At 37.1% G+C, this 27996-nt stretch overlaps 1 protein-coding gene across 1 annotated transcript in view; it reads left to right on the top strand.

Moving 5' to 3' along the window:
- The window catches only part of UBE3C (ubiquitin protein ligase E3C), a 69501-nt gene that overhangs the window by 24531 nt on the left and 16974 nt on the right, over positions 1 to 27996 (top strand). The window contains exons 14-18 of the mRNA XM_010007049.1: positions 4264 to 4368; positions 5440 to 5527; positions 8934 to 9031; positions 11215 to 11347; positions 16736 to 16983. Of these exons, the coding sequence (XP_010005351.1) occupies positions 4264 to 4368; positions 5440 to 5527; positions 8934 to 9031; positions 11215 to 11347; positions 16736 to 16983 (672 nt within the window). The remainder of the gene's footprint in view (positions 1 to 4263; positions 4369 to 5439; positions 5528 to 8933; positions 9032 to 11214; positions 11348 to 16735; positions 16984 to 27996) is intronic.

Below are 27996 nucleotides of genomic sequence, written 5' to 3'. Positions count from 1 at the left end.
TCTTTAGTTTGTCATATTTTATCAATCTTTTAATAGGCTGCTTACATTTCAGGTGAATTTGATCCTGTTTTGCTGTCATTCAGAAAGCTGTAAAATCCCAAATTACTCTGCCCCACTTTGGCAGTCAGGAATTGAACTCGTATTGGGACTGTCTAAACTCAGTGTACTCTTTCTATTTTCAGGAGCCAGGGTTGTCTTCCATTACCTGAATTACAAATGTAATTCTTGAGGGTATCTTGAAGGGTCTTGTTCTACCCAAAATGTTGCTAATAACAAAGGTTTTCTTGTTTACTCCTTCAGAACCATATTGTTACAGATGGAAATTCAATAGAGCTAAAATTTATCTCATCAAGTACAGAACCTGAGTCTTTCCTGCAGGCAGCTTCAAAATGGGTTCTTGCCAGTAAGCAGGCAGCAGTGTCTTCTTCCAAGTCATTAAAACACTACTAGTTGGCATTGTAAGTTTAAGTAGTACATACTTTTCTTTTTACTCTACATCAAATTTGCAAGCAGCCTGCAGAGAAGGCACATTCCTTCCCTGCCATCTGTGGTTGTTATTTCTATTTTCTTTTTTTCTTTCAATTTCTCACTTGTTTTGCATATTTTCTATGCCACTGATATCTAATGAATTGCATTCCTGTATATATACACACACACAAATACAGGCTTTACTTCTGCAAGGTAATGGTAAATCTGAAAACAATGAGATTGTTGAAAAGGATGTACTTATTTGCTAGCAAATTGGAGGTCTTTGATAAGATTTACATGTGAAAACGTCCTTATAGAGCAGATTCTCCCTCTTTTGGCTTGATACAGTATTGAATAGTGTAGTCAACTGTTACAGATGCCATAGAAGGACTTAAGTTATGAGTACATGAAAATGCATTATGTAAAACAAAATAATTATTTTGCTATCCTGAGTTAAACCTATGAAATTAAGTTGCCAATTTTGCTCATTTTTAGTTTTGAATTTTACTTGCACTTGACACTTTATTGGAGAGAAATAGCAATTTTATTATTACTTATTAAAGTCAGTCTTTCAATAAATTATGTGTTTAAAAATTTTACAAAGGATTCCTGAGTTTAGATTGCTAATGGTCTCAATACCCACTTTTTCTGTAGAAGGAACTCCAGTCTCACTTAACAAGGTTCAGTTTCCTTTAAGGATTCTAACTGCTTGTAAAAGATTTCATTAGCACGGTCTTCACTTTGATAATTTTTCTGATTTCCCTCCTCCCTCCCCTTTTAAAAAAAACCTTTCTCTTGCACGTAGTGGTAATGGGACCACAGATCTTCAGTGACTCATCTAACCTGCACTGAGTTTTATAAGGGCAGGGTGATGAAAATTCCTGTGTAATCAGACAGTTCCCTTAATAGCATTCTTTGTTCTGTCTTTATTCAAGACCCTACTTTACAAACTGGATCTTAAAAGGTCTTTTGTATAGTACCTAGACACAGAATCCTTTAGAAGGCCCATTAAACTCTTTGTTACTCTTGACACCTGCCCATTAAGGCTGTCTTTTAGCAAGATTACTTCAGAAAAGCTTCGTGCAGTGTTTTTTCTATTCATTTTTAAAGTGCTGTAGTTTTGAGTTGCAAAACCAGATGGCTGTTAATTGTAGCAGTGATAATGTCTTTTTAGGCTAGTAATTTAATATGCTATTAGATTCCACTTATTTATGTTTTATGTAGTGTTGGGCGAAGTTGTTTCTGCTCTGGAGAGAATGCATGCAACCAAGGCTCACAGTTGTGCTTGAGATGGAGCAGTTCTTAGCATATCTTGACACTTCTTTTTTTTTTTTTTTCTTTCCTGTGTTGAAGGAAACTGCAAAAAAGAATATTAAAATTGCAAAAGCACCCTAGTGACCATGGTAACCATTTTTCTCAGGCTTCCAGGTTGATTATGAAGATGTGCATGAACTAGTTACCTATGCAGTTTTCTATTTTCTGTGTTGTTAAAATAATGACAGTTACCCTTCATCATTTGAATTCCTTGTGAATAAAATTGAATGAAACATAATGGTTTAAGCTTATGTGTTTGTGTGAAGTATGGGTGTATGTATCATAGAATAGAATCACAGGATGATTAACATTGGGAGGGACCTTAAAGATCATCAAGTTCCAACTTCCCTGCTGTGAGCAGACACCTCCCACTAGACCAGGTTGCACAAAGCCTCATCCAGCCTGGCCTTAAACACCTCCAGGGTAGGGACATCCACAGTCTCCCTAAGTAATGCATTCCAGTAACTTACTAGACTCATAGTGAAGAATTTCTCCCCAATGTCTAACCTAAATCTCACCTCATCCAGTTTAAAACCGTTACCCCTTCTCCTATCATTACATGCCCTTGTGAGCAGTTCTTCCCCAACTTTCTTTATAGGCTCCATTCAGGCACTGGAAGGCTGCTAAGGTCTCCCTGGCACCTTCTCTTCTCCAGGCTGTACAGCCCCAACTCCCTCAGCCTGTCTTTGTAGCAGAGGTTCTTCAGCCCTTTGATGATTTTTGTGGTCCTTCTCTGGAGGATAAGCAAAAATTTGTCAAGCCACTGTTACTAGGTGGTTTTCTATCATAGAATTATCATAGAATCATAGAATGGTTTGAGTTGGAAGGGACCTTAAAGATCATCTAGTTCCAACTCTCCTGTGTGGGCAGGGACACGTCTCACTAGAGCAGGTTGCTCAGAGCCCCATGCAACCTGGCCTTGAATGCTTCCAGGGATGGGGCAGCCACAACTTCCCTGGGCAGCCAGTTCCAGTGTCTCACCACCCTCACACTAAAGAATTTTCTCCTAATGTCTAACCTGAATCTCCCCTCTCCCAGTTTTAATTCATTGCCTCTTGTGCTTTCACTACAAGCCCTTGTAAAAAAGTCCCTCCCCAGCTCTCCTGTAGCCCATTCAGGCTGAACTGGAGCTCTAGCCCTCTCATCATATTCATGGCCCTTTTCTGGACTTTCTCCATAAGCTCCACGTCCTTCTTATGTTGGGGGCTCCAGAATTGGACACAGTACTCCAGGTGGGGTGTCATGAGAACCAAGGAAAGGGGGAAGAGTCAATGCTTACACCTTCTCTTGGAAAAGGACTTACTACCTTAACACACTTAAGATCTTCTACTAAACACCTTTTAGTTAGTAAATAACATTAAGAATACATTATGAATATCTATGTGGATATTAAATGAAAATTATAACCAACCAGCCACACATAGGTATTTAGGACTCTATGTGCTTCTTGTGCTTCTTACGTTTATCATCCAAAGAATATTTGGCAACCATCCTTTTTCTGGAAATGTCTGTCTTGTAACCTGCTTTCAGTCATGTTTGGGCCAGATGCTTCTCAGGAGTCATTTTGCTTTCTAAATCTGGTATGTTGGATCCTCTTAACAGCTGTACACTACACTTTATAGTATGAACAGCTGAGCTAATCAGACTATTTTAATAGTGACAAGGACTTTGATGATACAGTTAATTTGATAAATTGTTAGCTACTTCTGGAGGAGATGATCATATTTTTCCTCTAGCTTGCTTTGAAAATGCTAACAAGATACTAATTGAGAAGGAGTGTCCTTTCAGATTTAGACCTTTACCCTTAAAAATATTAGCACTTGCTGTTTCACATGGGTGGTCTTTATCTTGAGACATCAAGCAAAAGTTCCATTCTTCTGTGGAGCATTTTCCTTGAAAAGCAATGTATAGAAATTTAAGAACCTGCCTCCTTGTGGACAAGGATAACTTACACATAAGTCATATTTTTCAGAATCTTGGTTTTGGAATGACGTAAAGAATAGCTAAATGGTTCTCTCTTCTAAAACATACATATATTCATAAGTTTGATTTCTGAAAACTTGTATAAGCAAAAAAGAAAAAATCTTCATGAAAGACCATTGTATAAATTACTTGTTTATGTGTTACTTTCTTTAAATAAGTAATTTAATGCTGGTAATAATTTGTTTAGGCTTCCCTGAACTGGCATACAACTTTTTAGGTGTCCTTGGATTACTTAGCCATAAGTAGTCCCAGTTCTTAGGTTTTGGAATGAGACTTCAATAGGCCAATTTTTTTGATGACTTAAAAGTGAACCACAATTACTTTTGTATTAATAAGCATTCTAAGACATTTAAGTATGAGAGCAAGTTTTTATAAGTTAAAAAGAAGTAACAATTTCATACATTACTGGAAGGTTTTTTTATGTCTTTTTTGCTTGTGGATTATACAGTTCCATTCTCAGTGCTAAATGTACATTGAATGTGTGTTTCTGACACCTAGGTCATCACAAACTTAGTGAAAATGTTGAAATCTAGAGATACAAGGAGAAATTTCTGCCCACCAAATCACTGGCTCTCAGAACAAGAAAACATTAAAGCAGATAAGGTAAGAGTAATACCCTTTTTCTACATAGCCTTACAAGTGCCAGAGTCTCAGTGGTAAAGTGTTTGATTCCTGACTGCATCAGTGATACTGATGTTGCACAGATTTAGTGTGGAATAAACCTGGAGTAATGCTGCTCTTCTGTAATATAAAAGTCTTGTTCTATTATGTTTCCAATCCATGAAGTAGAACACACTCTACAGTGTGACAGTGTAATCTGCATTTATAGCAGAGAATACTGAAAATCTAGTAACATTTTGTTGTGATTTATTTTCTACTTATTTAAAGTGCTTCTCATAATAAAAAAGCTAAATAAAATAATTGTTCTACAGTGGGGAAAACCCCCTCAAAATTCTCTTCCAAAATAAAAGAAAGTTCTGTAGCATTTTTTGTACTCACCTAGGAAATACAGTTTTTTTCTAAGAGCTTTTGAAAAAAAGATGTTTGAGCTTAAAAAGTTTTTGTTTGTGCAAAAGAAAACTCTTAATATCAATGTGCAAGTGCATCCTTTGAATTACTGAAGTGTTAGATCTTTAGAAACTAGTTAAGCCTCAGACTAGCTTGCATTATTAGATGCTGTAACAGTTCAAAGTTTTGCATGGAATAGTTAACAATAAAGTAATTATTTGTTATGATTGTTCATTTGCTTGCCCTGTGTTCAAGATTCCCATTTTTCTCTGCAACAGTTCTTTATAATTCTTAGGAAATAGTGCCTACACATCTTAAAAAAAGTATTAGTAGTTTTAAACTGTGATGCTAACCCTATTCTCAATACAAAGTAAACAAAATTTTAATTGGCATCTCAAAATTCAAGCTCAGCTTCTCCAATGTCTTAAATACCAGCATGTAATGTAATGTTGCATGGTATTTTTAATGATACATGACTTTTATATTACAATATTGTCAATTTTGCAGATCAGCTTTAAAGCACAAATATAAGGAGGAGTGAGTAGATGCAAAGATACTGAGGCGTTCAGACACACTTTTGGATGTGGAAATTTTATGCATTTACTATGTAATAATAAATTGTAATGTGTAATTAAATAATATTTAACTGTAAAATGCTGTTATTAGGTTACGCAGCTGTATGTACCATCTGCTAGACATGTCTGGAGAGTCAGAAGAATGGGAAGAATAGGACCGCTGCAGTCTACTTTGGATGGTAAGATACTGTCTGTGCCATCTTTGCTTTACTAAGTCAAAATAAGAGTTTGTCTTAGGCAAAGAAAATCTACCTTTTATAGAGCTCTGTTGCATCTTTTTTATAAAAGACTTTATGGTAGCCAAAAGTGAGGCAATCTCTGATAATTTTGTTTCATGTGTTTTAAAAAATGCATATTTGTATACACGTGTGTATGTGTCTTCAGAATATTTCCCCAAGCTTTTGCTGTCATTGGTGAGGGGAAACGTTGAGGTTGACAAATTATATATATTAAAAATACATGTATTAATATGTACAAAAGACAGTTACATATGGTACAAAATAAGTTGCAGAAGATGTACAACACTGAGGTTTTGCTTTTACTGTATACTACAAAGACAAAGAAACTTCTTTATGACATGCTGAACTGTAACAAACACATTTTAGGTACCATGAGAAGTATTAATTACTGTTTATAAATGGTGTCTCTAATCAGATGAGGCAGAAACTTAAATCTTTGAATAACTCACAATATATGGACTCCAAAAGAGGAGAAAATTGGACCAACTTAGCAATCAGGGTAAATTTACACTAGTTTAGTTGTGCCGATGTACTTTTTCATGTAAACAGTGTGGTTTTTTCAGCTTTTCATAGGTTTGTATTGTCACTGTTCTAGAATTTTACCTTGCTGTGCTCAGGTCACTAGTACTTGTGAAGATTTAGTAATGAATTTAAAATTGAGCCTTTAAGCAGCAAAAATTATTAAGCTATGAGAGTCTGTTCTCTCTTTCAAGATGATGTAATCTGCTTGAGTATCTTAGCCAGATAGAGTAGATTTAAAGAAGACCGTAGCCTTTGAATGCTGCCATGGAGTTGTACAGAATTGAGTACTTTGTCCAAGGTTGAAATTTAAGGATTTTGTATAATGATACTTTTTACTTGAGTAGCTATGATAGTATAGGTTTGATTGTCTTATTAGTCTAGTTGCCAGATAACACCTAGTTTGTCCAGTGTAAGTACTCCTCAGAATTTTAAATAAAATTTTTTTGTTGTTTAATTTGTCTCTTTGGATTTGACCTATTCTAAGTGATTGCTAAGGTGAAATCTTAAAAGCAGGTGTTTTAACAAAAAAAGCCAGGCTTCAGCAAGCCTGTGTCCTGTATGCCTTGTAGACTCTACATCAGCAATCCCTGTTTCTTCCATTGACCTTCATGGCTGTCAAGACAGCTCTGCTGTCTTTGTGTTCTCCATTGTCAGACCTGCTCCACATTTATTTCACTGAGATTCTCCCTCATGCTCCTAGTGTGCTAGTCTTCCCCTGCTGTATATTCTATCTGGAGTTCTCTCCCTGGTTTTCCTTCCCATAATAGCACAAGTTTCCTTCATGTCAGTAGATGCTTGGTCCAGGCAGTGCTGTGGCTGGTGCAGGGCAGCTACATGCCCTTGTTTTTCTGGGTGGCTGTCAGACAAGATGACACACTGAACAGAGCAGAAAGCTGAGCTCTCCTTACAGTTTCTATAAGCAGGTCACTAAAGGAATTCCTCTTCTCTATCCAGTTGAAAATTTCCACAAAACGGTAGTATTTTTAAATCTGTTCTCTGCTAAAATTTGGCTGGTTAGCTCAGAGTCATACTGGAGGCAAGATAGTGAGGAAAGGTGATAGTGTGTTCATGTAAACCTCATTTTTGTACAAAATCAGGCTGAAAAAAATGCAGTCAACATGAATGTGTGAAAACAAGTAGGTAACAATGTGCATATTACTTGTTTAATCCCTCCTGACTCCTATGGGTTAAAGCCAATTAGCATGAAAGTACTGCTGGATCACATATGGTCATGTTTATTTGTGCTTTTTCATTTAATTAAATGGCAGACTGGTGAGTTCTGTATTGATGACTCTATCCCATATTTCTCTTTAAAGAAAGAAGCTGTGATGGAGAAATGCAGATAAAATTGACTAATTGACTGGAATAATTGAACTGTCGAAGTCATGTAGTCATTTACCTTTGCTGTACATGCACTTTTTATTTAAAATGCTTTTAACCCTTAGCTTAATAGGCTGCATACATTGACTTTAATTAAAAATGTTTACTAAGTAAACTAAAGGTAATCACAGATAAGCATTTTATCAGAAATTCCAGAGGCTTGCGATTTTGAAACCTGCCCCAAATGAATATACATCAAGTATAGTGATGTTTTGGGTCATGTCCTTTAAATTAGTGTTTAGTATGTCCCTAGTGAAAGTGCTTTGAGGAGTTAAAAAAAAAAAAAAAAAGGAACATTGAAGGTGATGTTCAGTTGCGGAAGTGCAGCGAGTTGATAGTCACCACAGGTATCATAAACATCATCCTAAACTTCCAGATGGGGTAGTAATGTAAAGCTTACTTCAGTTTGGTAATATGGTCTGTAACTGGTCTGGGCTCTGGAGTCTTTTTTTCTAGAAGGTGGTTATTAAATATGAAAATGAAAAAACTAAGGAGTTGTGGGGTTTGTTTTCTCTGTAGACTGAAGCTAGGTGGACCTTTAGCCACAGCATCTGGTCAATGGACAATGCAGTGTTTTTCTGCAGTTAATCAATTTGCTATCAGAAATGTGCTCAGCAACTGAGTTTCTTCCCATGAAATTGGAGCAGGAGTGTCACTTGTGCTGCGCACCATCCAAAGTTGATTTGTTTCCTAAAAACACCTACTGTGGGTATAACAAAGTTCAAAGGAGCTGCATGGTAGCTTGGGAACTGCATGTGGTTGAGTCTTGCTGTGGCGAGTTGAAATATTTTCTGATCTTTTTGTTGGTTTTTTTTGTTGTTTTTTTTTTGTTGTTTTTTTTTGTGAGCATACTGTACAATTTCTTGATGTTCTTTTTCTGCAGGGTCTAGGATTTAATGTGGTCACTGTGACCTTGTTGTTGGGAGAGAAAACCCATTGAAATAAATGTTATCTTCTGGTGGCTTCATTAGATTTAGTTTAACTCCTAGGTTTTATGCCTACAATTATTTAATTAAAAATAGATGTTATAGCTGAAATCACAATAGTTCTAAATTATCTTGTCATTGGGATGGGAGTGTTGTGTATTCCTGTGATGAAAATTCTAATTACTTATAACTTCTAAATTGTATTCTGTCATGTATGTTTTCTTAATTAAAAAATTAAAATGTCAATAGTAAGAAAATAATGTCTTCTGAATAAAATAAAAAACGCAGGAGTAATTTTTATACACATTTTGTTTTCAGTGTGTTTTTACTGCTTATAATTACAGTTTTTCTGGAGAAAACTAATTTTTAAGGAAAGTTAAAGCTTGGTGTGACTGTTTAGTAAATAAACTATGTTAATGTCTGTATTTTTATACAAAGTAAACGGAGTCTCTTGATAGAAAATAAACTGTTTAAAAATGTTATTTCCAAAAATTTTGAAATTATTATTTCTGTTTAAGTGGGTTTGGAACCAGCACCTCTTTCTGTATCTGAAGAACGACAACTCGCAATTCTGACAGAGCTGCCTTTTGTAGTTCCATTTGAAGAAAGAGTAAAGGTACCTGATTTATAATTCAATATGCAGATGTTTTTGTATTTTTTTCTTTACAGTAAATCTTAAAAAACCACTTAGCTAAGTAGAAACTGGATCATTTCCCTGCAGAAAGATATGACAGACCATCCTGATTTTCTTCAGTACTTGGGTGGCAACTAAATATTTGAATTTAATTACTTTTTTTTTACTAGTTATATTATCCTTTATAATAATTGCATTAAATATAGAAACATGTATTCCAAGATACATGAGAGCAATTGTATGTTTATAATTAACTGCAGTTGTGATTCAATGATTGTTATACGTGATTGCACCCTCTTGTGGTAAGCAGAGCACTAACTAGCTGTGTGTAATGAACGGATTGCAAGATCAGGACTGGAGACTTGTGTAGTGGATGGATTTACTGAGAATGAGATGGTGGATGTCCATTTTGGGAAAATAAAACATAGAAATTAATTTCTGCATTCATAGCTGAGTTGATGAACGTTAATAGAGTATGTAGTTTAAAACTTCCCAGATCCTTGTACTATTTGATTTGCTTTTGAATTTTTCTAGATTTTAAATATATAATTTTTAGTTGTATTACCTATTTCAGCTCCAATAATGATTTTTTAAGAAGCTATTATTCTGTTACCTGTGATTTTTTCTCAGAACTGCTTTTGTTGTGAACAGTATCAATTGCTTGGAAACTGAATTGTCTGTAGACATTAAGTTGCAAGGCACCTTCAAGGCAGTGAAGAATATTGCCATAGGGAAAATAAATTGGTATTTGTCAAAAGAGACAGTGAGAGCTTAGGTAGACCATATGGTAGTGTACATATTCTCACATCCTGTACTTAAAAATAAGGTTTCTGTGGCTGTACATCATAATACTGAAGAGCTGTAGTCAAATTCAGGTAAGGGACCTCTGGAGGTACTCTAGTCTACGTCCTTCCAAATTCCCCATCCTACAGGAATAACCTCAAAGTTGGATTAGGACACTCAAGAACTTGTCCAGATAAGTTTTGACTGTCTCAACAAATGTAGATTTCACAAACTCTTTGTGTAACCTTTTCCAATAGTTAATCACTGTCACGATTATTTATTTTTTTTCTTTCTGTCCATTCAGCTTTCTTCCTTCTGCTGCTTCTGACTGTCTTCTCTTGTTTTCCTGCTATGTACTTCAGGGAAGAATCTGGCTTTGTCTACACTATAATCCCTGTTGGAGAGCATCTTCTCCAATAGCTTCAGTTGTCCATAGAAACAGTAGATGTGAGACCTTACTCTAGCTTTGTTTGATGTTGTCAGGTTGTCCTCTTTCATGGTAAATTTGTTGTTTTTAAACACCCATGGAGAGTCTTAATATTCTTAGTTAAGAAAGCAGTCTGTGATGTTACTGGAACAAGATGACTTTTATGGTCCCTTCCAACCCAAACCATTCTGTGATTCTATGGTTACTGGCTGAGTACACCTCTTAGAAAGTGTACTAGACTGTTGAATATGGGAAAGATGCAGGAGATGATGTAGCAAACAGGCACTCGTGAATTGAGGTTATATTGGACTTCATATGTAAGGCAGCCCCCTCCCATGCTTCATATTCACATAGAAACACAGCTACAGTTACTCTTCAGGTGAACTGTAATAGATTCTTGTGAAGACTTGCAAAGGCACAGTGTGAAAGATCAGTTTGTACTTCAGCTGGCATTTGTTTAATATGGCAGTGCTAGCCAGTATTACATTTGCAATTATATGCTCACTGCTCCTGAGAGAACCACTGAAACCTGGTTTCTTGTTACTAAGAATGTTTCTAAGCATTACAAAAAATAACAAAGTATGTGTGCAAAATATTTGTGACTTTTTATCTGTGTTTTTGAATACTTTGCATTTCAGAACTCTGAAAGTTAGGGAGAGGAAACTGGAATGACAGGCACAGTGTCTGTAGATGTGCCTTTGTATGTAGAAAGACTTGAGGATGGTATCTTACCATGAATAAATTTTTTGCATGTCTGTCCCCCCTCCTTCGCTCCCTTGGGAAGTGGCTCTGTACTGTATTTCTGCAGCTTGATGAGGGAGAGGACAAATCACTTGAAAGTGAGTGCCTAGAAGCAACTCTCAGGAGCAAAGGGCAGTAATAGTAGTGATTAACCATCTCTCATTGAATATTTCGATCTGCACAACATTATTTCTCTTTTAATTCATTTTAACAGATTTTTCAGAGATTGATCTATGCTGATAAACAAGAAGTTCAAGGAGATGGACCATTTTTGGATGGAATTAATGTCACTATCAGAAGAAATTATATTTATGAAGATGCTTATGATAAACTTTCTCCTGAAAATGGTAGGTTTACAAATAAGTTATAATCACTTTGTTTATAACATTTAACTGTTCTTATAATGTAGTTACATATTTGCATACTTAAGTAGGATGTTAAAAGTATAAGATGTGAAAGTCCTTATATAGCTAAATTTCCTTGTTTTTATGTAAAATCACTCTCATCCACACTGTTTCTAATTTTTGCAGTCTCATTCTCTTTTAATATAACATTCCTTAATTCAAACCTACTTTTTGGGGGCTTTTTTTGATGCTTTAGTTGTCCAGATAACTCTACTTTATATATTTATATAAGTAGTTCATTAGATATTATCTGCTTTGGTAACCTGTGTAAAAAAAAAAAGGCCAACTTAGATTACACAGTGTTTGTTGTGTACTGTGTGGCTGATAGGGATAAAGCAGTGCACTTTGTAGTGAGAGTATGTACTAGTACATATTTTACCATCTTGATTTAAATCAGACCTTGGTGTGAATTTGTGTGAGAGCATCTGCTGTATACATCCAATGTATATCAGGCTTGCCAAAAAGGGTCCTTATTAGTTATATGGTATATGACTATATATATAAAAAGAGGATTTGCCAAATACTTAAAGTTTGCCATGTGAATCTCAGCTTCTGTAGCATGCATATTACCTCTTGGACAGCTGTCAGGTTTAGAGAGGAAGAAGAGATGTTGGTATTCTTGGTTTGTATAAAATTACTAGAGTTCATGGCTTTTCATGATTTCCTTTACTCTGGCCATATTAAGTATACTGTTCTATTCATAAATAGGATTTATACCTGTGTTTAAAACTATAATCACCTAAAAGAAATACATTTAGACTGAACTTTTTATTTTTTTTTTAATTATGTACAAACTAAGTTATCCTAATTTTGGAAAGTTTTAAAGGCTGTTCAGGAGCATAATCTGGAAATTATATGTGCAGTTGGCTGGTTAGCCTCTTTGCTAGTGGTTGTCAGTAGTTCCATTGCACTAAGTTTAGTGTGAGTTAATAAATGGTTTCTTAAAAAGAGAAAAACAAAATGGAATTGGAAAACGGGAAAAGTTGAGTCTGTTGTGTTCCTCCTCCCTCTGGACCTAATGTTTGAAAATACAGTTCAGAAACTGCAGTCTAAACACTAATGCAATGTCAAGTAACAGGCAATTTGTTTAATAAGGAGATAGCTTTAAATGAGAATTATTTTCTATGAAGACTTTATTTTTACTTAATACAGTGTAATAAAACTACAAAAGCAGTTTTAGAATGCATGTTTCTTAAACTTAGTCTACAGTGTGACAATCTGAGTACTGTCACCTTTACTGATGTCACAGGCAATATGAAGTAGAGGGGAATGGTCTGTGTTCTGGAATGCCAGGTGGCCACTCAGAGGGCCCTGGACAGATTGAAGAAAAGGCAGTACTGGAGTACTCATGGAGTCTAGGAAAGAGCAAAGGAAAATCCTGTACCTGTGCTGTAATAACCCCGTGTGGTAGTACAGGCGGAGCACTGACCCTCTAGAAAGCTCTTTTTAGTAAACAATGCTGGGGTTCCTAGTGGACATCTTTCCCTTGATGCAAGGAAAGCTAATGCATTAGCTGAATTAGCAAGAGCCCAGCTCACAGATACAGTACCAATGGAGTTCAGCTGTGGGCATCCCAGTACATTAACATACAAGAATGTTTCCTGCAAAAGGCCACCAGGATGATACAGGGGACTCAGTCCACTTTACTGTCCACAAATCTAGCCCACACTCACTCAGTTTCCTAATAAGGGTGTTATGGGAGACATTGTCAAAAGCCTTGCTGAAGTCAAGGTAGACAACATCCACTGCCCTCCCCTTGTCTAGCCAGACATTTACAACGTTGTAGAACACAATCAGATTGGTCAAGTATGATGTCCCTTTGGTGAATCCATGCTGAATTCTCCCAGTGACATTCTTTGCTTTCACTTGTTTTGTGATCATGTCCAGAATTTTTTCCAGCACCTTACTCAGGATGGAGGTGAGACTAACTGGCCTGTGATTCCCTGGGTTCTCCTTCTTGTCCTTCTTGAAGACTGAAGTGACGTTAGCTCTCTTCCAGTCCTCAGTGGCCTTAGCAATAACATCTGCCAGCTCTCTCAGAACTTGCGGGTGCATTCCATCATGGCCCATGGATTTATGGATGTGCAGATTGGCTAGGTGGCCACTAACCTGGTCTCCTCTACTGAGGGCGAGTCTTCCTCTTTCCAGACCTTATCTCTTACCTCCAGGGTCTGGGATTCAAGAGGATCTGCTTTTGCAGTGAAGACTGAATCAAAGAAGGCAATCAATAGCTCCACGTTCTCCGTGTCTTCTGCCACTAGGATGCCCACCTCATTAATCAGCAGGCATTACATTTTCCCTTGTCTTGCTTTTTCTGTTGATGTACTGAAGAAACTCTTCTTGTTGTCCTTGATACCCCTCACCAGATTTAATTCCAGGTGGGTCTTAGTTTTCTTCATTGCATCCCTGCATTCTCTGACCATGTTCCTATATTCTTCCCAAGTGGCCAGCCCTGTTTACCACATTCTGTAAATTTCCTGCTTCCATTTAATTTCTTCCAGAAGACCCTTGCATTAATTTTTTTCTAGAAGACCCATCCATGCAGTTCTACCTTCTCTGCTTGATTTCTTCCTCATAGGGATGCACCAGTCTTGAGCTTGGAGTAGTGTTTGAAAGTTGCCCAGCTCTGATGGACATCCATACTTTCCAGAGCCCTGGCACGTGGTATTTCACTGAGTAGATCTTTGAAGAGGCTAAACTTTGCATTCCTGAAGTCTAGTACTGTAATCTCTACTTCTTCCACACAAAGTAGTAAACTCCACCATTTCGTAGTCGCTACAGCCAAGGTTGCCCCCAACCTTCATACCCCCAACAAGACCTTTCTTTGTTTGTTGATGCCAGGTTAAGCAGCAGACCCCTTCTTCTAGGTTCCTCAACCAGCTGTGCCAGAAAGTTGTCATCAGTGCTGTGCAGGAACCTCCTGGACCATGCGTGCCTGACTGTGTTGCCCTTCCAGCAAATATGAGGGTTGTTGAACTCCCCTATGAGAACAATACATCTCAGGTGCTTTTTCACATAGAGACACTCCACTACCCTGCTTTGATGACCTGTCTTTCCTAAACAGTATTTTGCCATCCATGACGCATTCCAATAATCTGAGCTATCCCACCACGTCTCAGTAATTGCAATGGCATCATGGCCCTGTGACCGCATGCAGACCTCTAGGTCAGCCTGTTTGTTCCCCATCCTGCATGCATTGGTATAAATGCAATTCCGCTGGGTTAATGGTCCTGCCACCTTTTTGAAGGAAGAAGCCCCATTTCCCACCAGACAGTTCGCAGATGCTTCCATAGCTGCTAGCCTACCATCCCTCATCTCCACTAGGACAGCTTTCTGTTGCACCTCACTACTACACTGTCCCCCTGATGCTGGCATGCTGCTCCTGGGCTCCTCCCTAGTAAGTCCAACTTTACCCCTGCCTCCTTTGAGGCTAATTTGAAGACCTTTCAATGAGTGGCGCTAGCTCCTGACCCGGAATCCTTTCTCCCCTTTGTGATACGTGTACCCTATCTGTTGCCAGCAGTCCTGGTGTCTTGTAAAGCATCCTGTGGTCATAGAACCCAGTCTTGTAAGGGAACATGAGAGTATCCTCAGCAAGTTTGTTGATGATACCGAACTGGAAGGAGTAACCCTCAGCAGATTGCTGTGCTGCCATCCAGCATGACCTGGACAGGCTGGAGAGCTGGGCTGAGAGCAAACTAATGAGGTTCAACAAGGGCAAATGAAAGATCCTACAGCTGGGGAGGAAGAACTGTGTGCATCAGTACAGGTTAGGGGTGGACCTGCTGGAAAGCAGTTCCAAGGAGAAGGATCTGGGAGTCCTAGTAGATAGTAAATTATTCATGAGCCAGCAATGTACCCTTGTTGCCAAGGACAGTGAAATCCTGGGGTGCATTAGGAAGAGCATGGCCAGTAGGTCAAGGGAGGTAATCCTTGTCCTCTGCCTCAGTGGGGCCACAGCTGGAATACTGCATCCTATTCTGGGCTCCCCAGTTCAAGAGAGGCAAGGAACTACTAGAGAGAGTCCAGCAGAGGGCAACAAAGATGATGGGGGATTGGAGCATCTCCCTTATGAGGGAAGGCTGAGAGAGGCCTCTTTAGCCTGGAGAAGAGAAGGCTGAGGGGAGACCTTATTAATGCCTACAAGTATCTGACGAGTGGGCACAGGGAGGATGAAGCCAGAGTCTTTTCAGGAGTTCCCAGTGGCAGGATGAGGGGCAATGGGCACAAGTGGAACATGGGAACTTCCATTTAAATATGAGGAAAAAACTGTGTATGGTGAGGATGACAGAGCACTGGGACAGGCTGCCCAGGGGGGTTGTGGAGTCCCCTTCTCTGGAGGTATTCAAGACCCTCCTGGATGCAGTCCTGAGTAATGTGCTTTAGGGGATCCTGCTTTAGCAGGGGAGTTTGACTAGATGATCTCTAGAGGTCCCTTCCAATTCTGACAATTCTGTGATTTGCTAATGTGAGAGTACGAGATAGGCACTTGGTCTTTCAGGGATAATTTTTTTGCTAAAGATGCTGAAGATTCTTTCATGAACATCAGCTCTCCATCCTGAATGTGTGCATTTATAGCCCCTGTAAGCAGTAGGTTTTATCGTTACTGGTTTATTACTGGTTAATTTGTTGGGATGCGAGTGTAGTTGATACCAGGCTTCAGATAAAATCTATGTATTTGGTTAGATCTTTGGAAGCCTTGAGTGAGCTGAGTAAAAAGGTCTTCCCTGTTAGGTAGGCATAATTCAAGGATTAAATATTTCTCGCTTTCTCAATTAGCAGCATTCTCTGAAACAAGCAGAACACCTGCCTTCAGAACTTGTCTGTCTTTACCATGCCTTGCTCATTGGAATTATGTGACATGGCAATGAATCCATATTATAAAAAATATTTACTTCAGTTTCAAAGTATGTTTAGTGGTGTAGCTTAACAGTCAGCCCCTTTAAGAGAATTCAGTGCTTATTGATGTTTTCATCAGACAGGAGAAAGTAAAACCTTGCATTCACAGTATTTTATATAAACAGAATTTTCAAATTATCCTGGGCCTCTTCAGAATATTTTGTAGGATTTTTTTTATTTCCCTACCCAGTGTCTTTCCACTCCATCTTCTGATGACTCTTAAAGCAAGACCCTTTGTACGAAGTGAGTTTCACATACTGAATATTCCAAAATTCAAATCAATAGATTTTTGCTACAGTACTATTTACTTGTTCAATTTCTTTGTATAAAGTTAGTATAGATATGTTTGTATGTGCAGCCAGGTGTGTTTTCATCCAAACAAATTTCAAGCAGATAGTTGCATTTGAGTTTTTCTTTCCCCTTTCTCTGCAGAACCTGACCTAAAAAAGCGCATTCGTGTTCACCTACTTAATGCACACGGTCTTGATGAAGCTGGTATTGATGGTGGTGGAATCTTCAGAGAATTTCTGAATGAACTACTTAAATCAGGATTTAACCCTAACCAGGGTTTTTTTAAGACCACCAATGAGGGACTTCTTTACCCTAACCCTGCTGCACAGATGCTTGTTGGAGATTCTTATGCCCGACATTACTACTTTCTTGGAAGAATGCTTGGAAAGGTAAAAACTGTTGTATAACATAAAGCTATGGCAATACTGAGATTATCCAGTAATGTGATTTTTTTTGCTCTTTAGATAGGGGTAGATGGGAAAAATTATGATTTTTCCAGGGTTGAGGAAAAGAACTTTCAGATGTTGGGTCTGAACATTATTTCCATAAATAATCCCAAATTTCTGATTAATTTTAATATGTTACATACTTGAGGGATACAGAATGTTTGAGACTGCTAGTTGAGCAAAGTGTGCATGTTTGCTTCTGTGTTTATGCATTTGCTTAAAGTGAAGTTGATTGAAGCCAACAGGACTACTCTGCTTATGGTGGTTTCTAACCTAAGGATTTCTGGAATGTGACTGCAATGGCGTTTTTGTCATTTGGAATATATGAAATTAGAGATTTCAGTTGTATGAGATAAAATTCTTGCTAGCATTTAAAATTTGCCATGAGTGTTTACTGTACTTACGAGCAATATGCAAATTAATTTTCACTTATTCTGCTTGGGTTTTCATATGTTTTACATCTTTCTTTAGTTTCAGTGCTTGGTATTTTGGTGTTGTGAACATTTGAAGACTAATGAACACCTGTGGAGCTAGATAATAAAATGAAAGGGAAGGGAAAACAGGAAAAAGATAGACCATTACAAACATTTACTACACTGAGGGTTTTTTATGGGCAGGTTTAGAACTGAGGCTGTTTGCTTCTGAGTCCTTGAAATAACTTCTGTAAAACTAATAAGTGTGAAACAAAGTTTGGAATATGGATTCCATTTCAGAAAAAAAAATATGTAATTGCTACTCAGCTGTCTAAAGCTGGATGTGTTTAAGATGTAAAAACCTTGCTTAACTGCCTGAATTATTTTGGAGGCTAAAATCATGCTGACTTGCAGTGAGATTTAACATACAGTTGGATGTGTTTTTAATTTAGCTGGCAGTGGTTTAAGAGGATGTTGTTGGCCAACTTGTGTTGAAACAGAGTGCTGTTCTTTAGAGTTGCCAGATTAAACTACCACTTTGTAGGCAAATTCTTTGCTAATGCATCCTAGTTATTGCAATATCCAAACTTGTTAAATAATGAACATTTCAAATCAGCTGTTTCAATGAAATAATCTTTGAAGGATGTTTCTGCTCTGAATGGGGGATGGATTCACTACTAATACAATAAAGTTTGTAATTATGACCTATGTTGATATAACCAAGGCTTCATTTTCTTTTTACAAATACTTTTGTGGTATTACGAGAAAGTTACTTCAATCTGAAAATGTTTGGTGTTTATCTTGGAATGGGGCAGGGCTCAGTTTTCAAGTGGAAGTTTTTCAAAATAAGATTGTAATTTTGAATCTTCAGTTTCTTCTATCAAAACACACATTGCCTTCTGTAATTGGATTTCAAATATTAGCATAAAGACAGAAGTTGCAAAATAGGTTTTATCTCCCATAGAGTGCTACAAGTATAGTCTTGCTTTTGACTTGTTAAATAATAGATCCTATTATTCTAAAATTTTGAAAGCATAAATTGTTTCTGTATTTGCAGTATGTTTACATAAGGTAAGAACTGACAGTGTTATTTAATAATTACCCCTACCCAGGTGCACAGACACCTTTTTAGTAGTGTGTTTAAAGAGCTGATGAATTAAACAGAAAGATAAGGCACGACCATACTATTCAAAACCTGCCAGTATTGTGGTCTTGGTTAAGTTATTGAATATTCACTCACCCGTTCTCAAAAATCTGTCCATTTTATGCTTTGCACAGGGCTATTTGAGAGCAATAGTGGATTATTAAAAGCTCCTTTGTAAACAAAATAGATATAGTGCAAAGGAAGCAATCAGGCATCCACAGCAATTTCTTATTTGTGGAAACCAGTATGTAAAGAGCTCTGCTACCAAAAACTCTTATGTAAGAAGTTTCAATGTTATCAGAAAACAAATACATTAAAATATAATAATTTATCGAAATTCTCTGTCTCCTGGTAACCATTTAATACTAATATCCAAATGCATTTGACTTTCAGTACCATAGGTTTACACATAATTCAGTTTTTCTTCTCCTCAGGAAGTTTCTAACAGCTCGACATAATCAGTGTTAGTTGGTCAGTTTAGAAGTACAAACATCTGAAAATTTAAACTTGCCTTGAAAAATGGTGTATCTAAAATTTCTTTTACTGCTAGATACATTTTTATGATTTAGGTATATTTTTGTGGTTAGTGAAGAAATTGTAATCTGAATACTATACACTCTGCATAGCTGTCCATGCAACTTTTACTAATCACTGAATGAGGAAAAGGTCTTGTAGAAATAATAACATGTGACCATGTAATTGCATATGTTGTCTGAAATCATTCTTTAAAAAAAGAAAAAAAATGAGTTTGCTTAAAAAACAGCTACTCAAACACTTCCTAAGTTTACATTTCTCTCCTTTCAGTGACTTTAGTCTGTAATGTAAATATTATTTTAACATTGATGCCTTTTAAGCATTTTCCTTTCTCTTCCTTACAAGTAAAAGCTGAGCTTACCATGCACATCTTGGGTCAGCAGTCTCCCACAACCAGTGAGGTCTGAAGCTTGAACTTCTCAGTTTCATTCACAGTGACTTTCTGAGTCCCAGGCTTTGCTTGAGAGCTGAGGTTGTCCTGGGCTGTCAGGGATGTTCAGGCAGAGGTGTTCTAGTCCCTGATTCTCTTATTTGTCCTCTCTGGAAAGTAAAGTCTTGTTGTCCCATGTGATGCCCCAGGGGTACAGACGGAGCATTGTAATCCTTTTGCTTTCACAGTAGGTAGGACTGGATGGTGGGGAGCCACCTGATTTAGTTAAACTTCCTTTCCACATGCAATAGCTGTTCTGGCGCCACTAAAAATCTTCCATGTGCAGACTTTCCTCCTGAAGCTTTAGCAATATAGTGGACTTTGCTCAGGAGAACACAAAAGTTGCTATTTTGACAGGCTGCCAAAACTTTAAGCAACATAGCAAGATGAGGGAAGTTGGAAGCAACACCTGTGAATCTTAAATGAGGATTTTTCTCTCTGTGGGTTCTTGGATGGTCTGATTCGAAGCTGAGAAGAGGCGAACACTGGTGTTAACCATTTCATCAGAAGCAGTGATCAGTAGAAAAGTGACAGGCACAGAATTAAGATCAGAACTTCACCATGTTCTTACCTACACTCAGCCTTATATATCACATTATCTTTTTCAATTTTCAGCTTAGATTTACATGTATTAAAAGATGTTAATGTAGCAGATGTGGAGGAAAAGGACATTATTTGCATTTGGAATTATTTGACATAAAGTAGATAATTCATAAGATAATTTACTTATATTTAATAAGTATCAACATTAGTTTAAGAGTATGGCTGAAGTCCATAAAAGGATTAGAACAATAACATTTTATCATTTCCTCTTCTTCCTTTTTGACATAAACCTGCTAGTTCTTGAATATATTGTGTTTTACAATGCTTGTCTTTGCACCTTTAACAAGTGACTCTCTGACACTAGAGATTTTTGTCTAATACATGCAGCATCTCTGGTTATACTGAATTCCACCAGCTCCATGTCTGTTCTCCTTTTCTAGCATATTGAAGAGCACTAGTGGATCATGCGCTCGTAGCTAGGAACATATGCACTATCTTTGAAATAAAAAATTAAATATCTTTTTTCTAAGCAGTAGAATCTGCAGGCCTTGGAAGACACTGGAATTTTCTGAATAGATTTAGATTTGTTTTGCCAAGACTTTTATCTTAAATGGTTGGGAAGGCAATAAACCCAACAAAATGTGGTGTTTCTTTCCTTTGTGGATCCAAGTAAAGAGCTTTGATAGGGGAAGCAGAAAGGACTGAGCAAAACCAATTTGTTTATTTTAAATTTTGGCATTATTTTTGATGATGAATAGATGAGGCGATCTAGGTTTAGTCTTTGATATTTAATGTTATATATAGGAGGTCAGTAATTTGCATGGCCTGGTGGATATTATATTGATGACAGTTTAAGTTGTTTATTTTCATAGCAATACTTTTTAATGGGTTACTGCACTGATTTAAGATATAATGTGCTGTTCTGTGCACATATCTAAATGTTGTTAAACATATATAATTGAAAAAGTTATAAAATACGTCTTTTTTAGTTAACTTAAAACATTAGAAGAGCAATAGTTAATCAAATGCAAATTTTATTACCCTAGTAGTAAATATGGGTCCATAAATTACTTATTAAATTATTTTCTGTAGTTTAAGAGGCTGTGCCTTATCGTTGCAGTTTGTAAGTTTGAATAGAGTTGTGACAGATCATTTGTTGCATGAGATTCTACTCCTGCCTGGAAGGTACAATTCTAAGATGAGAGCAGTGTTTACAGTCTCCATTTTGCAGAAAAGCTAAAGTAATTCTTAATCATTCTGAGGCCTTATCTAAAATGGGTTGAATCAGTGAGAGTCTTTTCTCAGGAAGATCTGGATCAGATCCTAAACTCTTAAAACATGAATAAGCTGCATCTATGGAGTTAAAACCTTCAAGCAATTGTTCTTATAATGTTTGTGTGCCCCTTTCACATGAAAAGCTTTTGGAGAGAGAACAAATCAAGATAGTTCTACAATGAGGAGAACTGGATTTCATGTATTTGAATATTTGATAGTATGGTGCATCAAGCATTGCTCTTCTACTCTTCCTCTGTTTCTCTGACTGTTGAAGGGTTTTTGGTGGGTTTTTTCCTTCTGATTTTTTGACTGTGCTTTCATTTTCTTATTGTCCATTTAATTAAGATCCACTTTGGCTTGGCTTAAATCAGTACATTCTTAATTGATTCGTGCTGCAACCACAATTGATACTACTGGTACCTCGAAGGGTAGGTATGGGATTAGTGATACTGATACATAGAGGAGGTAATTTGTTTAAATTTTATTAATTTCAGTTATACTGCACATGATTTTGTAGACTTAGCATTTTGCTTAAAAGCCAGTTAGTTGATCATTTGCCTCAGAAAATCCTAAATCACCTGAAATGGAATCAAAACAGGAATTTACCATGTAAAGTGGCATGCTCTTATTATACATTTACAGTGCAGAAGCACCTTCAAAAGAGAGTGAAATTGGTACCTTTTGGAAATCAATCTCATGATTTATGAATGTAGGTGCAAACTAATCTGAATCTATTTTCTGACACAGTTATTCAGCTTTGACAATTCCTTTGTGTTCATTTAACATAACCAATTATCTTTTGATTGCAAATAGCTATGGTAGTACTAACCTTGTAAATATATGTCTAGCACTAAAAGACTACTGAAATGCAGTTTTTCTACTCTAAATCTTTAGAAAAGGAAAAGTGTGTATTGATGTATTGTGATATTTATTGGGTCATAATGTATTGAAATTTTCTTTAATGCATACGTTAGTGATTGTTTACTGTGATAAAGTGCATAGAGGTCTCTGCAAGGAGTTCTGCATGGAAAGAATTACCTCATGTCAGTGGTCACTCCTCAATTAAAAGTTCCATTAGCAGATGATTCCTGCTTTTGGTTTGTGTACTGATTGCATTTTATTGCCTCTAAATCAGGTTCCTAGACAAGGAATAAATAAACAGTAAGAGTGTTTGGTAATGGTATCCTGATCTTTTTTCACAGTTGGTAACACCTATGTCCATTTCAATCAATTAGGTTTGGAATATTTACTAAAATTCTTTAATGTATTTGAACTGTCTTCAAAAATGACTAGTTTCACTGCTATTAAAATACAGATTTCTCTTAGAAGCATATCCAGAGGTTAGTTATATAGTAGTAAATGTTTCAGTTTTTCATAAGACTAGCACTGAGTGGAACATCTCCCTTATGAGGAAGGGCTGAGGGAGCTGGGTCTCTTTAGCTTGGAGAAAAGGAGACTGAGGGGTGTTTACAAATATGTAAGGGGTGAGTGTCAGGAAGATGGAGTTAGGCTTTTCTCAGTGATGACCAGTGATAGGACAAGGGGTAATGGGTGCAAATTGGAGCATAGGAGGTTCAAGGTGAATATCCGAAAAAACTGTGGGAGTGACAGAGCCCTGGAACAGGCTGCCCAGGGAGGTTGTGGAGTCTCCTTCACTGGAGACATTCAAAACCCACCTGGATGCGTTCCTGTGTGATGTACTCTAGGTGACCCTGCTCTGGCAGGGGGGTAGGACTACATGATCTTTCGAGGTCCCTTCCAACCCCTAGGATTCTATGATTCTATGAAATAAGGAAAACTTGTCTTTTTATCTTCAGTTCTTACTAAATTTTGTTTAAATTCAGATACAAGAAAAAATTACTAAGCTTTGACTGGAACTTCAGAAGTGAATGATAGCTATCAGTTATATAGTGCCTCCAAAGGTCTTTTCCTCTGCTGTCTCAGACAAATGACATTGATAGAAATTTATATGCTATGTGGTGCAAGTTACAGAGGTAACTGTTCCTATCAAAAGGGGAAGTAAGTACTGAGCTGATGAAATGGTGCTTTTCTGCAAGTACCAACATTTCTGAAGCACTATTTTGGTAATAAAGACTCTTGTAATAAAATACATCCTGCATTCTTAGAAGAAAAATTCTAGCACAACGTTGCATTTTTAAATTAAATATTAACTCAAGGTCACTTGATATACTCCAATGGAGTCTTTGGAAATGGATCCCTACATTTTTATGGTGATGTGTTCCTGAGTCAGTCGTGAGATCATTTTGTGCTTAAAACAGACCTGCAACCTGTTCCAGGTGTTTTACTGACTGCAGCAAGTGTGACAGGCAGGCCCCTCATGTCTGAGTCTTTGCTACCCCAGATCTCTGGAACTTCTATGAACTTAAACTTACTGATGTTTTAAGTTCCTAAGGAGTGAGAAATCAGAAGTGAAACCAATTTACAAAAGGCTTTATTTTTTCTGAAAAAAATGTTTAAAATGTGAGGATACTAGTACTGTTGCAAGTGCTGTTAATAAAGCATTTTCAGAAGCCTAATAACAGGCATGTAGTGGTGAAATGTTTGACTCTTCCTTTTTTAAAAGACAGAAAAGGCATCTGGTATCTGCTTGGATTTTTGCAGTCATATAGTGAAGACAATTGACCAGATTTTCACTACAGGAAGGACACTGTGTGGAGTGTGTCCAGAGAAGAGCCACCAAGCTGGTGAAGGATCTAGAGAACAAGTCATATGAGGAGCGGCTGAGGGAACTGGGGATGTTTAGTTTGGAGAAGAGGAGGCTCACGGGAGACCTCATTGCCCTCTACAACTATCTGAAGGAGTTGTAGGGAGATGGGTGTTGGCTGCTTCTTCCAAGTGACAGGACCAGAGGAAATGACCTGAAGCTGTAGCAGGGGAGGTTTAGATTGGATATTGGGAAGAATTTCTTTACTGAAAGAGTAGTCAGGCACTGGAACAGTCTGTCCAGGGAGGTAATGGAGTCACCATCACCTTGATGTATTCAAGAAATGTGTAGAAGAGGAACTTCAGGGCATGCTCTAGTGGCTGAAAGGCATGCTCTAGTGGCCAAGGTTGTAGGTTCTGCATGTGTTCTTCTTCAGTGGTAGTTTTGTTTTTGCTTAGGTTTTTTTTTGTGTGTTTTTTTTGTTTGTTTGTTTTTTTATGGTTAGACTTTGTGATCTCAGAGGTCCTTTCCAACCATGACTATTCTGTGATTCTGTAATATGAATGCATCTAGAGGTCTCAGCTATTGTATTGCTCAGGTAACTGAGAAATAGTGACTTAAAACTGCCAAGTAGCAGGCATGTCGCATTGTAGCACACACCTGATAGAATTAGTTTTATTTTACCATAGTGGCATTAGAAACAATACCAAATTGCTTTTGCTCACTTCAAAGCACATTAATAAGTATATATGTAAGGAATTATCTTAAAATTTATAAATGGTAGCTTTAAAAATGCTTCAAAATTACGTGCTAATTTTAATGTAACTTATATTTTTTGTTTTGTCTTTTTTTATTAGGGTAGAAAAGGCTTTGCTGGCCCCAACGGCTTTATAAGTGTGATGAGATATTTCTAGGATATAAATAATAAGGTAGAAGGAAGTTCTAATGGTTTTGCTATTTTTCTATCATTTTTATTAATGATTCTGTACAGCTTTGAAGATCTATTACAGCCTGTAAGTGCTAAGTATTATTTAATAGTAACTGCTTAAAATGACTGAAATAGAAAGGGTTACGGTCTTGGGGGCTGATTAGGGAAATAGCTGAATTTAAGCCCAGTGATTTACTGCATCAGCCCATAAGCACATGTGTCTTTCTAGGGCTGTGACTTTAGCATTGTTTAGGTTTTAAAATACAATTCTGGTTTATAAAGGATGAATGGAAAGTAGGAGCAATGACTGATTAATTATTTTTGTTAAGAAATATTTTAATTGAAATAATAAAGTAGATAATTAGTTGTAGACCTGAACTGTAAGTAAAGGCACTAAAGCTGCCTCACAGTCAGGGAGGCTTAGTTGTTTCATCTGTGAGCTTGTTTACACAATTTGGACTTTATTTGCATGTTGTAATGCTCATGTAACGTGTATTGTATATAGCCAATTTGTCTGAAATTACTAAACTAGCTTAAATTTTGTCCAGTTTTAAAAGATGTCAAGAAGCCTTTTCTTTCTGAAGAGCTGTTTCCTGCATCTCGAGGTCAAATCTCGGTACCTGAGGAGTACCTTGTGTGACCATGTTGAACTTAATAATAGTATGGTAGTTACTGTGTATAGTCCTAGTCAGATATTCTCATTGTTTTGAAAACAAGATAGAAGCTCTCCTTGCCTAGAGAATGGTTATTTTTCTCCCTTCCTTACTATATACTGTAAACAACTATCCTTCCAGATGAGTTATTTCTTCTGTAATATATTAAAGCTACTACTTGCATACCTGTATTTTGCAAGTTGCTGACTGTGAAGAACTTGTCCCTCCACATCACAGGTGCTTAGTGAAGGCACTCAATAAGTATCCAAACATGACTTTTTTCACTTTAGATGACCAGGTTGTGATCCATGTTGCTGAACTGAGTAAAGGCTTTTGTAGCTACTTCATGATGCTAGTTCATAGTTGAACTATATTGTAATCAGAAGTAGGTAATATTTTTTAAAAGAGAGAGAACAGAACTTCACACTCACATGCTTTGTGTGCCAAGTCAAAGCTATTAACCACGTGAGGCCTTCTGTTTCTCTTCTGGTGTGTCCTGCAGGCGTCACACACATGAGAAGGGGGACGTTTATGAATAGTGAAATAACTATGAAATATGAAGAGTGAAATAATTGCTCTTGGCCTTTTAACCAACTAAAACTTATTTTAACAATTTATTTGTTAAAAAACAAAAGGACTAGCAAAGCATTGTGAGATACTTGGCAAATCAGTGAGGTGAAGAGTACCAGAAATGATGTTACCAAAAACTAGATTTGTTTGCTTTGTTTTGTTTAGTTTCTGGGGCATTTAAGTTACTTTAATGGTTATCCAGAGATGTGTAAACTTTGCCTAACATGAGCATCCCTAGTCTACATGAGTTTGAAGTAGTGCTGGGAAATCCAGGTTGGCCCTTTCAGCAGACAAAACCTTTAAGCTACTGCATCACCTTACAAGCATTACAGTGCTTGTGTGATTGTCCTTGACGTAGACATCCCTGTTTCTGCTTCAGACTAGCCTGTTGTCACAGTCTTGCATATGCAAATAGAACTTCTGTGACAGTGACATGCTAATGCTCCCAGCTTTTGGAGGAGGCAGACCGAGGTGTATTAAAATATCTCTGTAAATATATTCTAATGGTGCAGCTTCATATTGCAGCTAATTAATCTGACAGCTGGTGACCTCTGAAAGAAGTGATCACCATCCCCTTGCCTGTCACTGCCACTGGGCTCTGGCTTCCTTCATGTTGATGTTGCAGACCAGTTAAGAGAGTTCAGTGGGCAGAAATGTAAGCTTACAATCAGGTAGCTTACAGTTCCCCAAGACAATTCAGTAATGGAAAAGAGGGAAGGACTTAATCATCTCCCCTTTTGGCCATTAGATTATATGCAGTAAAAAAAATATCCATCGTGGTGGGGTTTGGCAGGCAACTGGCTGCTCTAAGGTTGTGCTCCCATTGACACAAATAGTCTTACTGTGCCTACCCAGTTTCAGCCATAGCTGTGAGCTAAATCTGATTCTGATTTGAAGGAAAGCTGAACTTCAAACAGGGTCTGTGCTGAGTCCACCAACACCCACCTCATACCCCAGTCCCAAAACCCAACACCCCAGACAATGCACAACATAAATATTCTACCAGATTTGAATCTTATTCAGCAATTTGTAATACCCATGTAACCTCTGCTATGCTACTTAACTCTGTTTGCAAACAAACCCAGTTGAATCAGGAAGCTAATTTGTTTCACTGCTCTGACAACAATGGGTGGAATCATCTTTAGTCAGCAGCAGGTAGTTTCATCAGTTTATGCTGACTGAGAAAATGGGAAGATGGAAACTGAAGAACAAAGTTTCAGTTTATTTAGTCCTATTCAGTTGCACACAGCACTTCTCAACAGCTCTGAGAAATAAAACAAAGACCACATCTGTAATGATTTCTTTGCCAGAGTTTTAGTTAATTTTTATTAAACTTTATTACAATAGCCTGACTTTCAAACTAATTAAAACACTACTGTTTGTCTTGTTTCCAAAAATACTTTGGTTTTGATATTGCAATCACTTAGCTAAGAGAAGAATGAGTAATTAAAGTTATTCTCAAGTTGGACAATTTAGTTTATTTAAAAATGCTTTATATAGTTTTTAGATGAAGTTATAAATGTTCACTTTGGAACTACCTGAAGATTAATAGTGATGCATTTGAAATGCATTATTTTTTTATTGATTCTTAATGTAGTAAATTACTGAAGTTATTTGGCAGCAAACAGAAATAGCCAGTGATGTTGTTCACATTTATTTTCCTGATAGCGTCACAATTTGCATTAATTACATTGCAGCTGCACTCACTTATATTAAAAAGCTTCTACTATAATTAATCCTTTCTATTTCAAATCATTTTGGCACAATTTCTAGCAATAAACACTCATAAAAGACAGACACT

The sequence above is a fragment of the Chaetura pelagica genome, unplaced genomic scaffold (genome assembly GCF_000747805.2).
Source record: "Chaetura pelagica isolate M959 unplaced genomic scaffold, ChaPel_1.0 scaffold17, whole genome shotgun sequence".
NCBI classification, from domain to species: domain Eukaryota; kingdom Metazoa; phylum Chordata; class Aves; order Apodiformes; family Apodidae; genus Chaetura; species Chaetura pelagica.
Note: the sequence above shows the minus strand (reverse complement) of the source record. Positions and strands in the feature narration are given on the sequence as shown.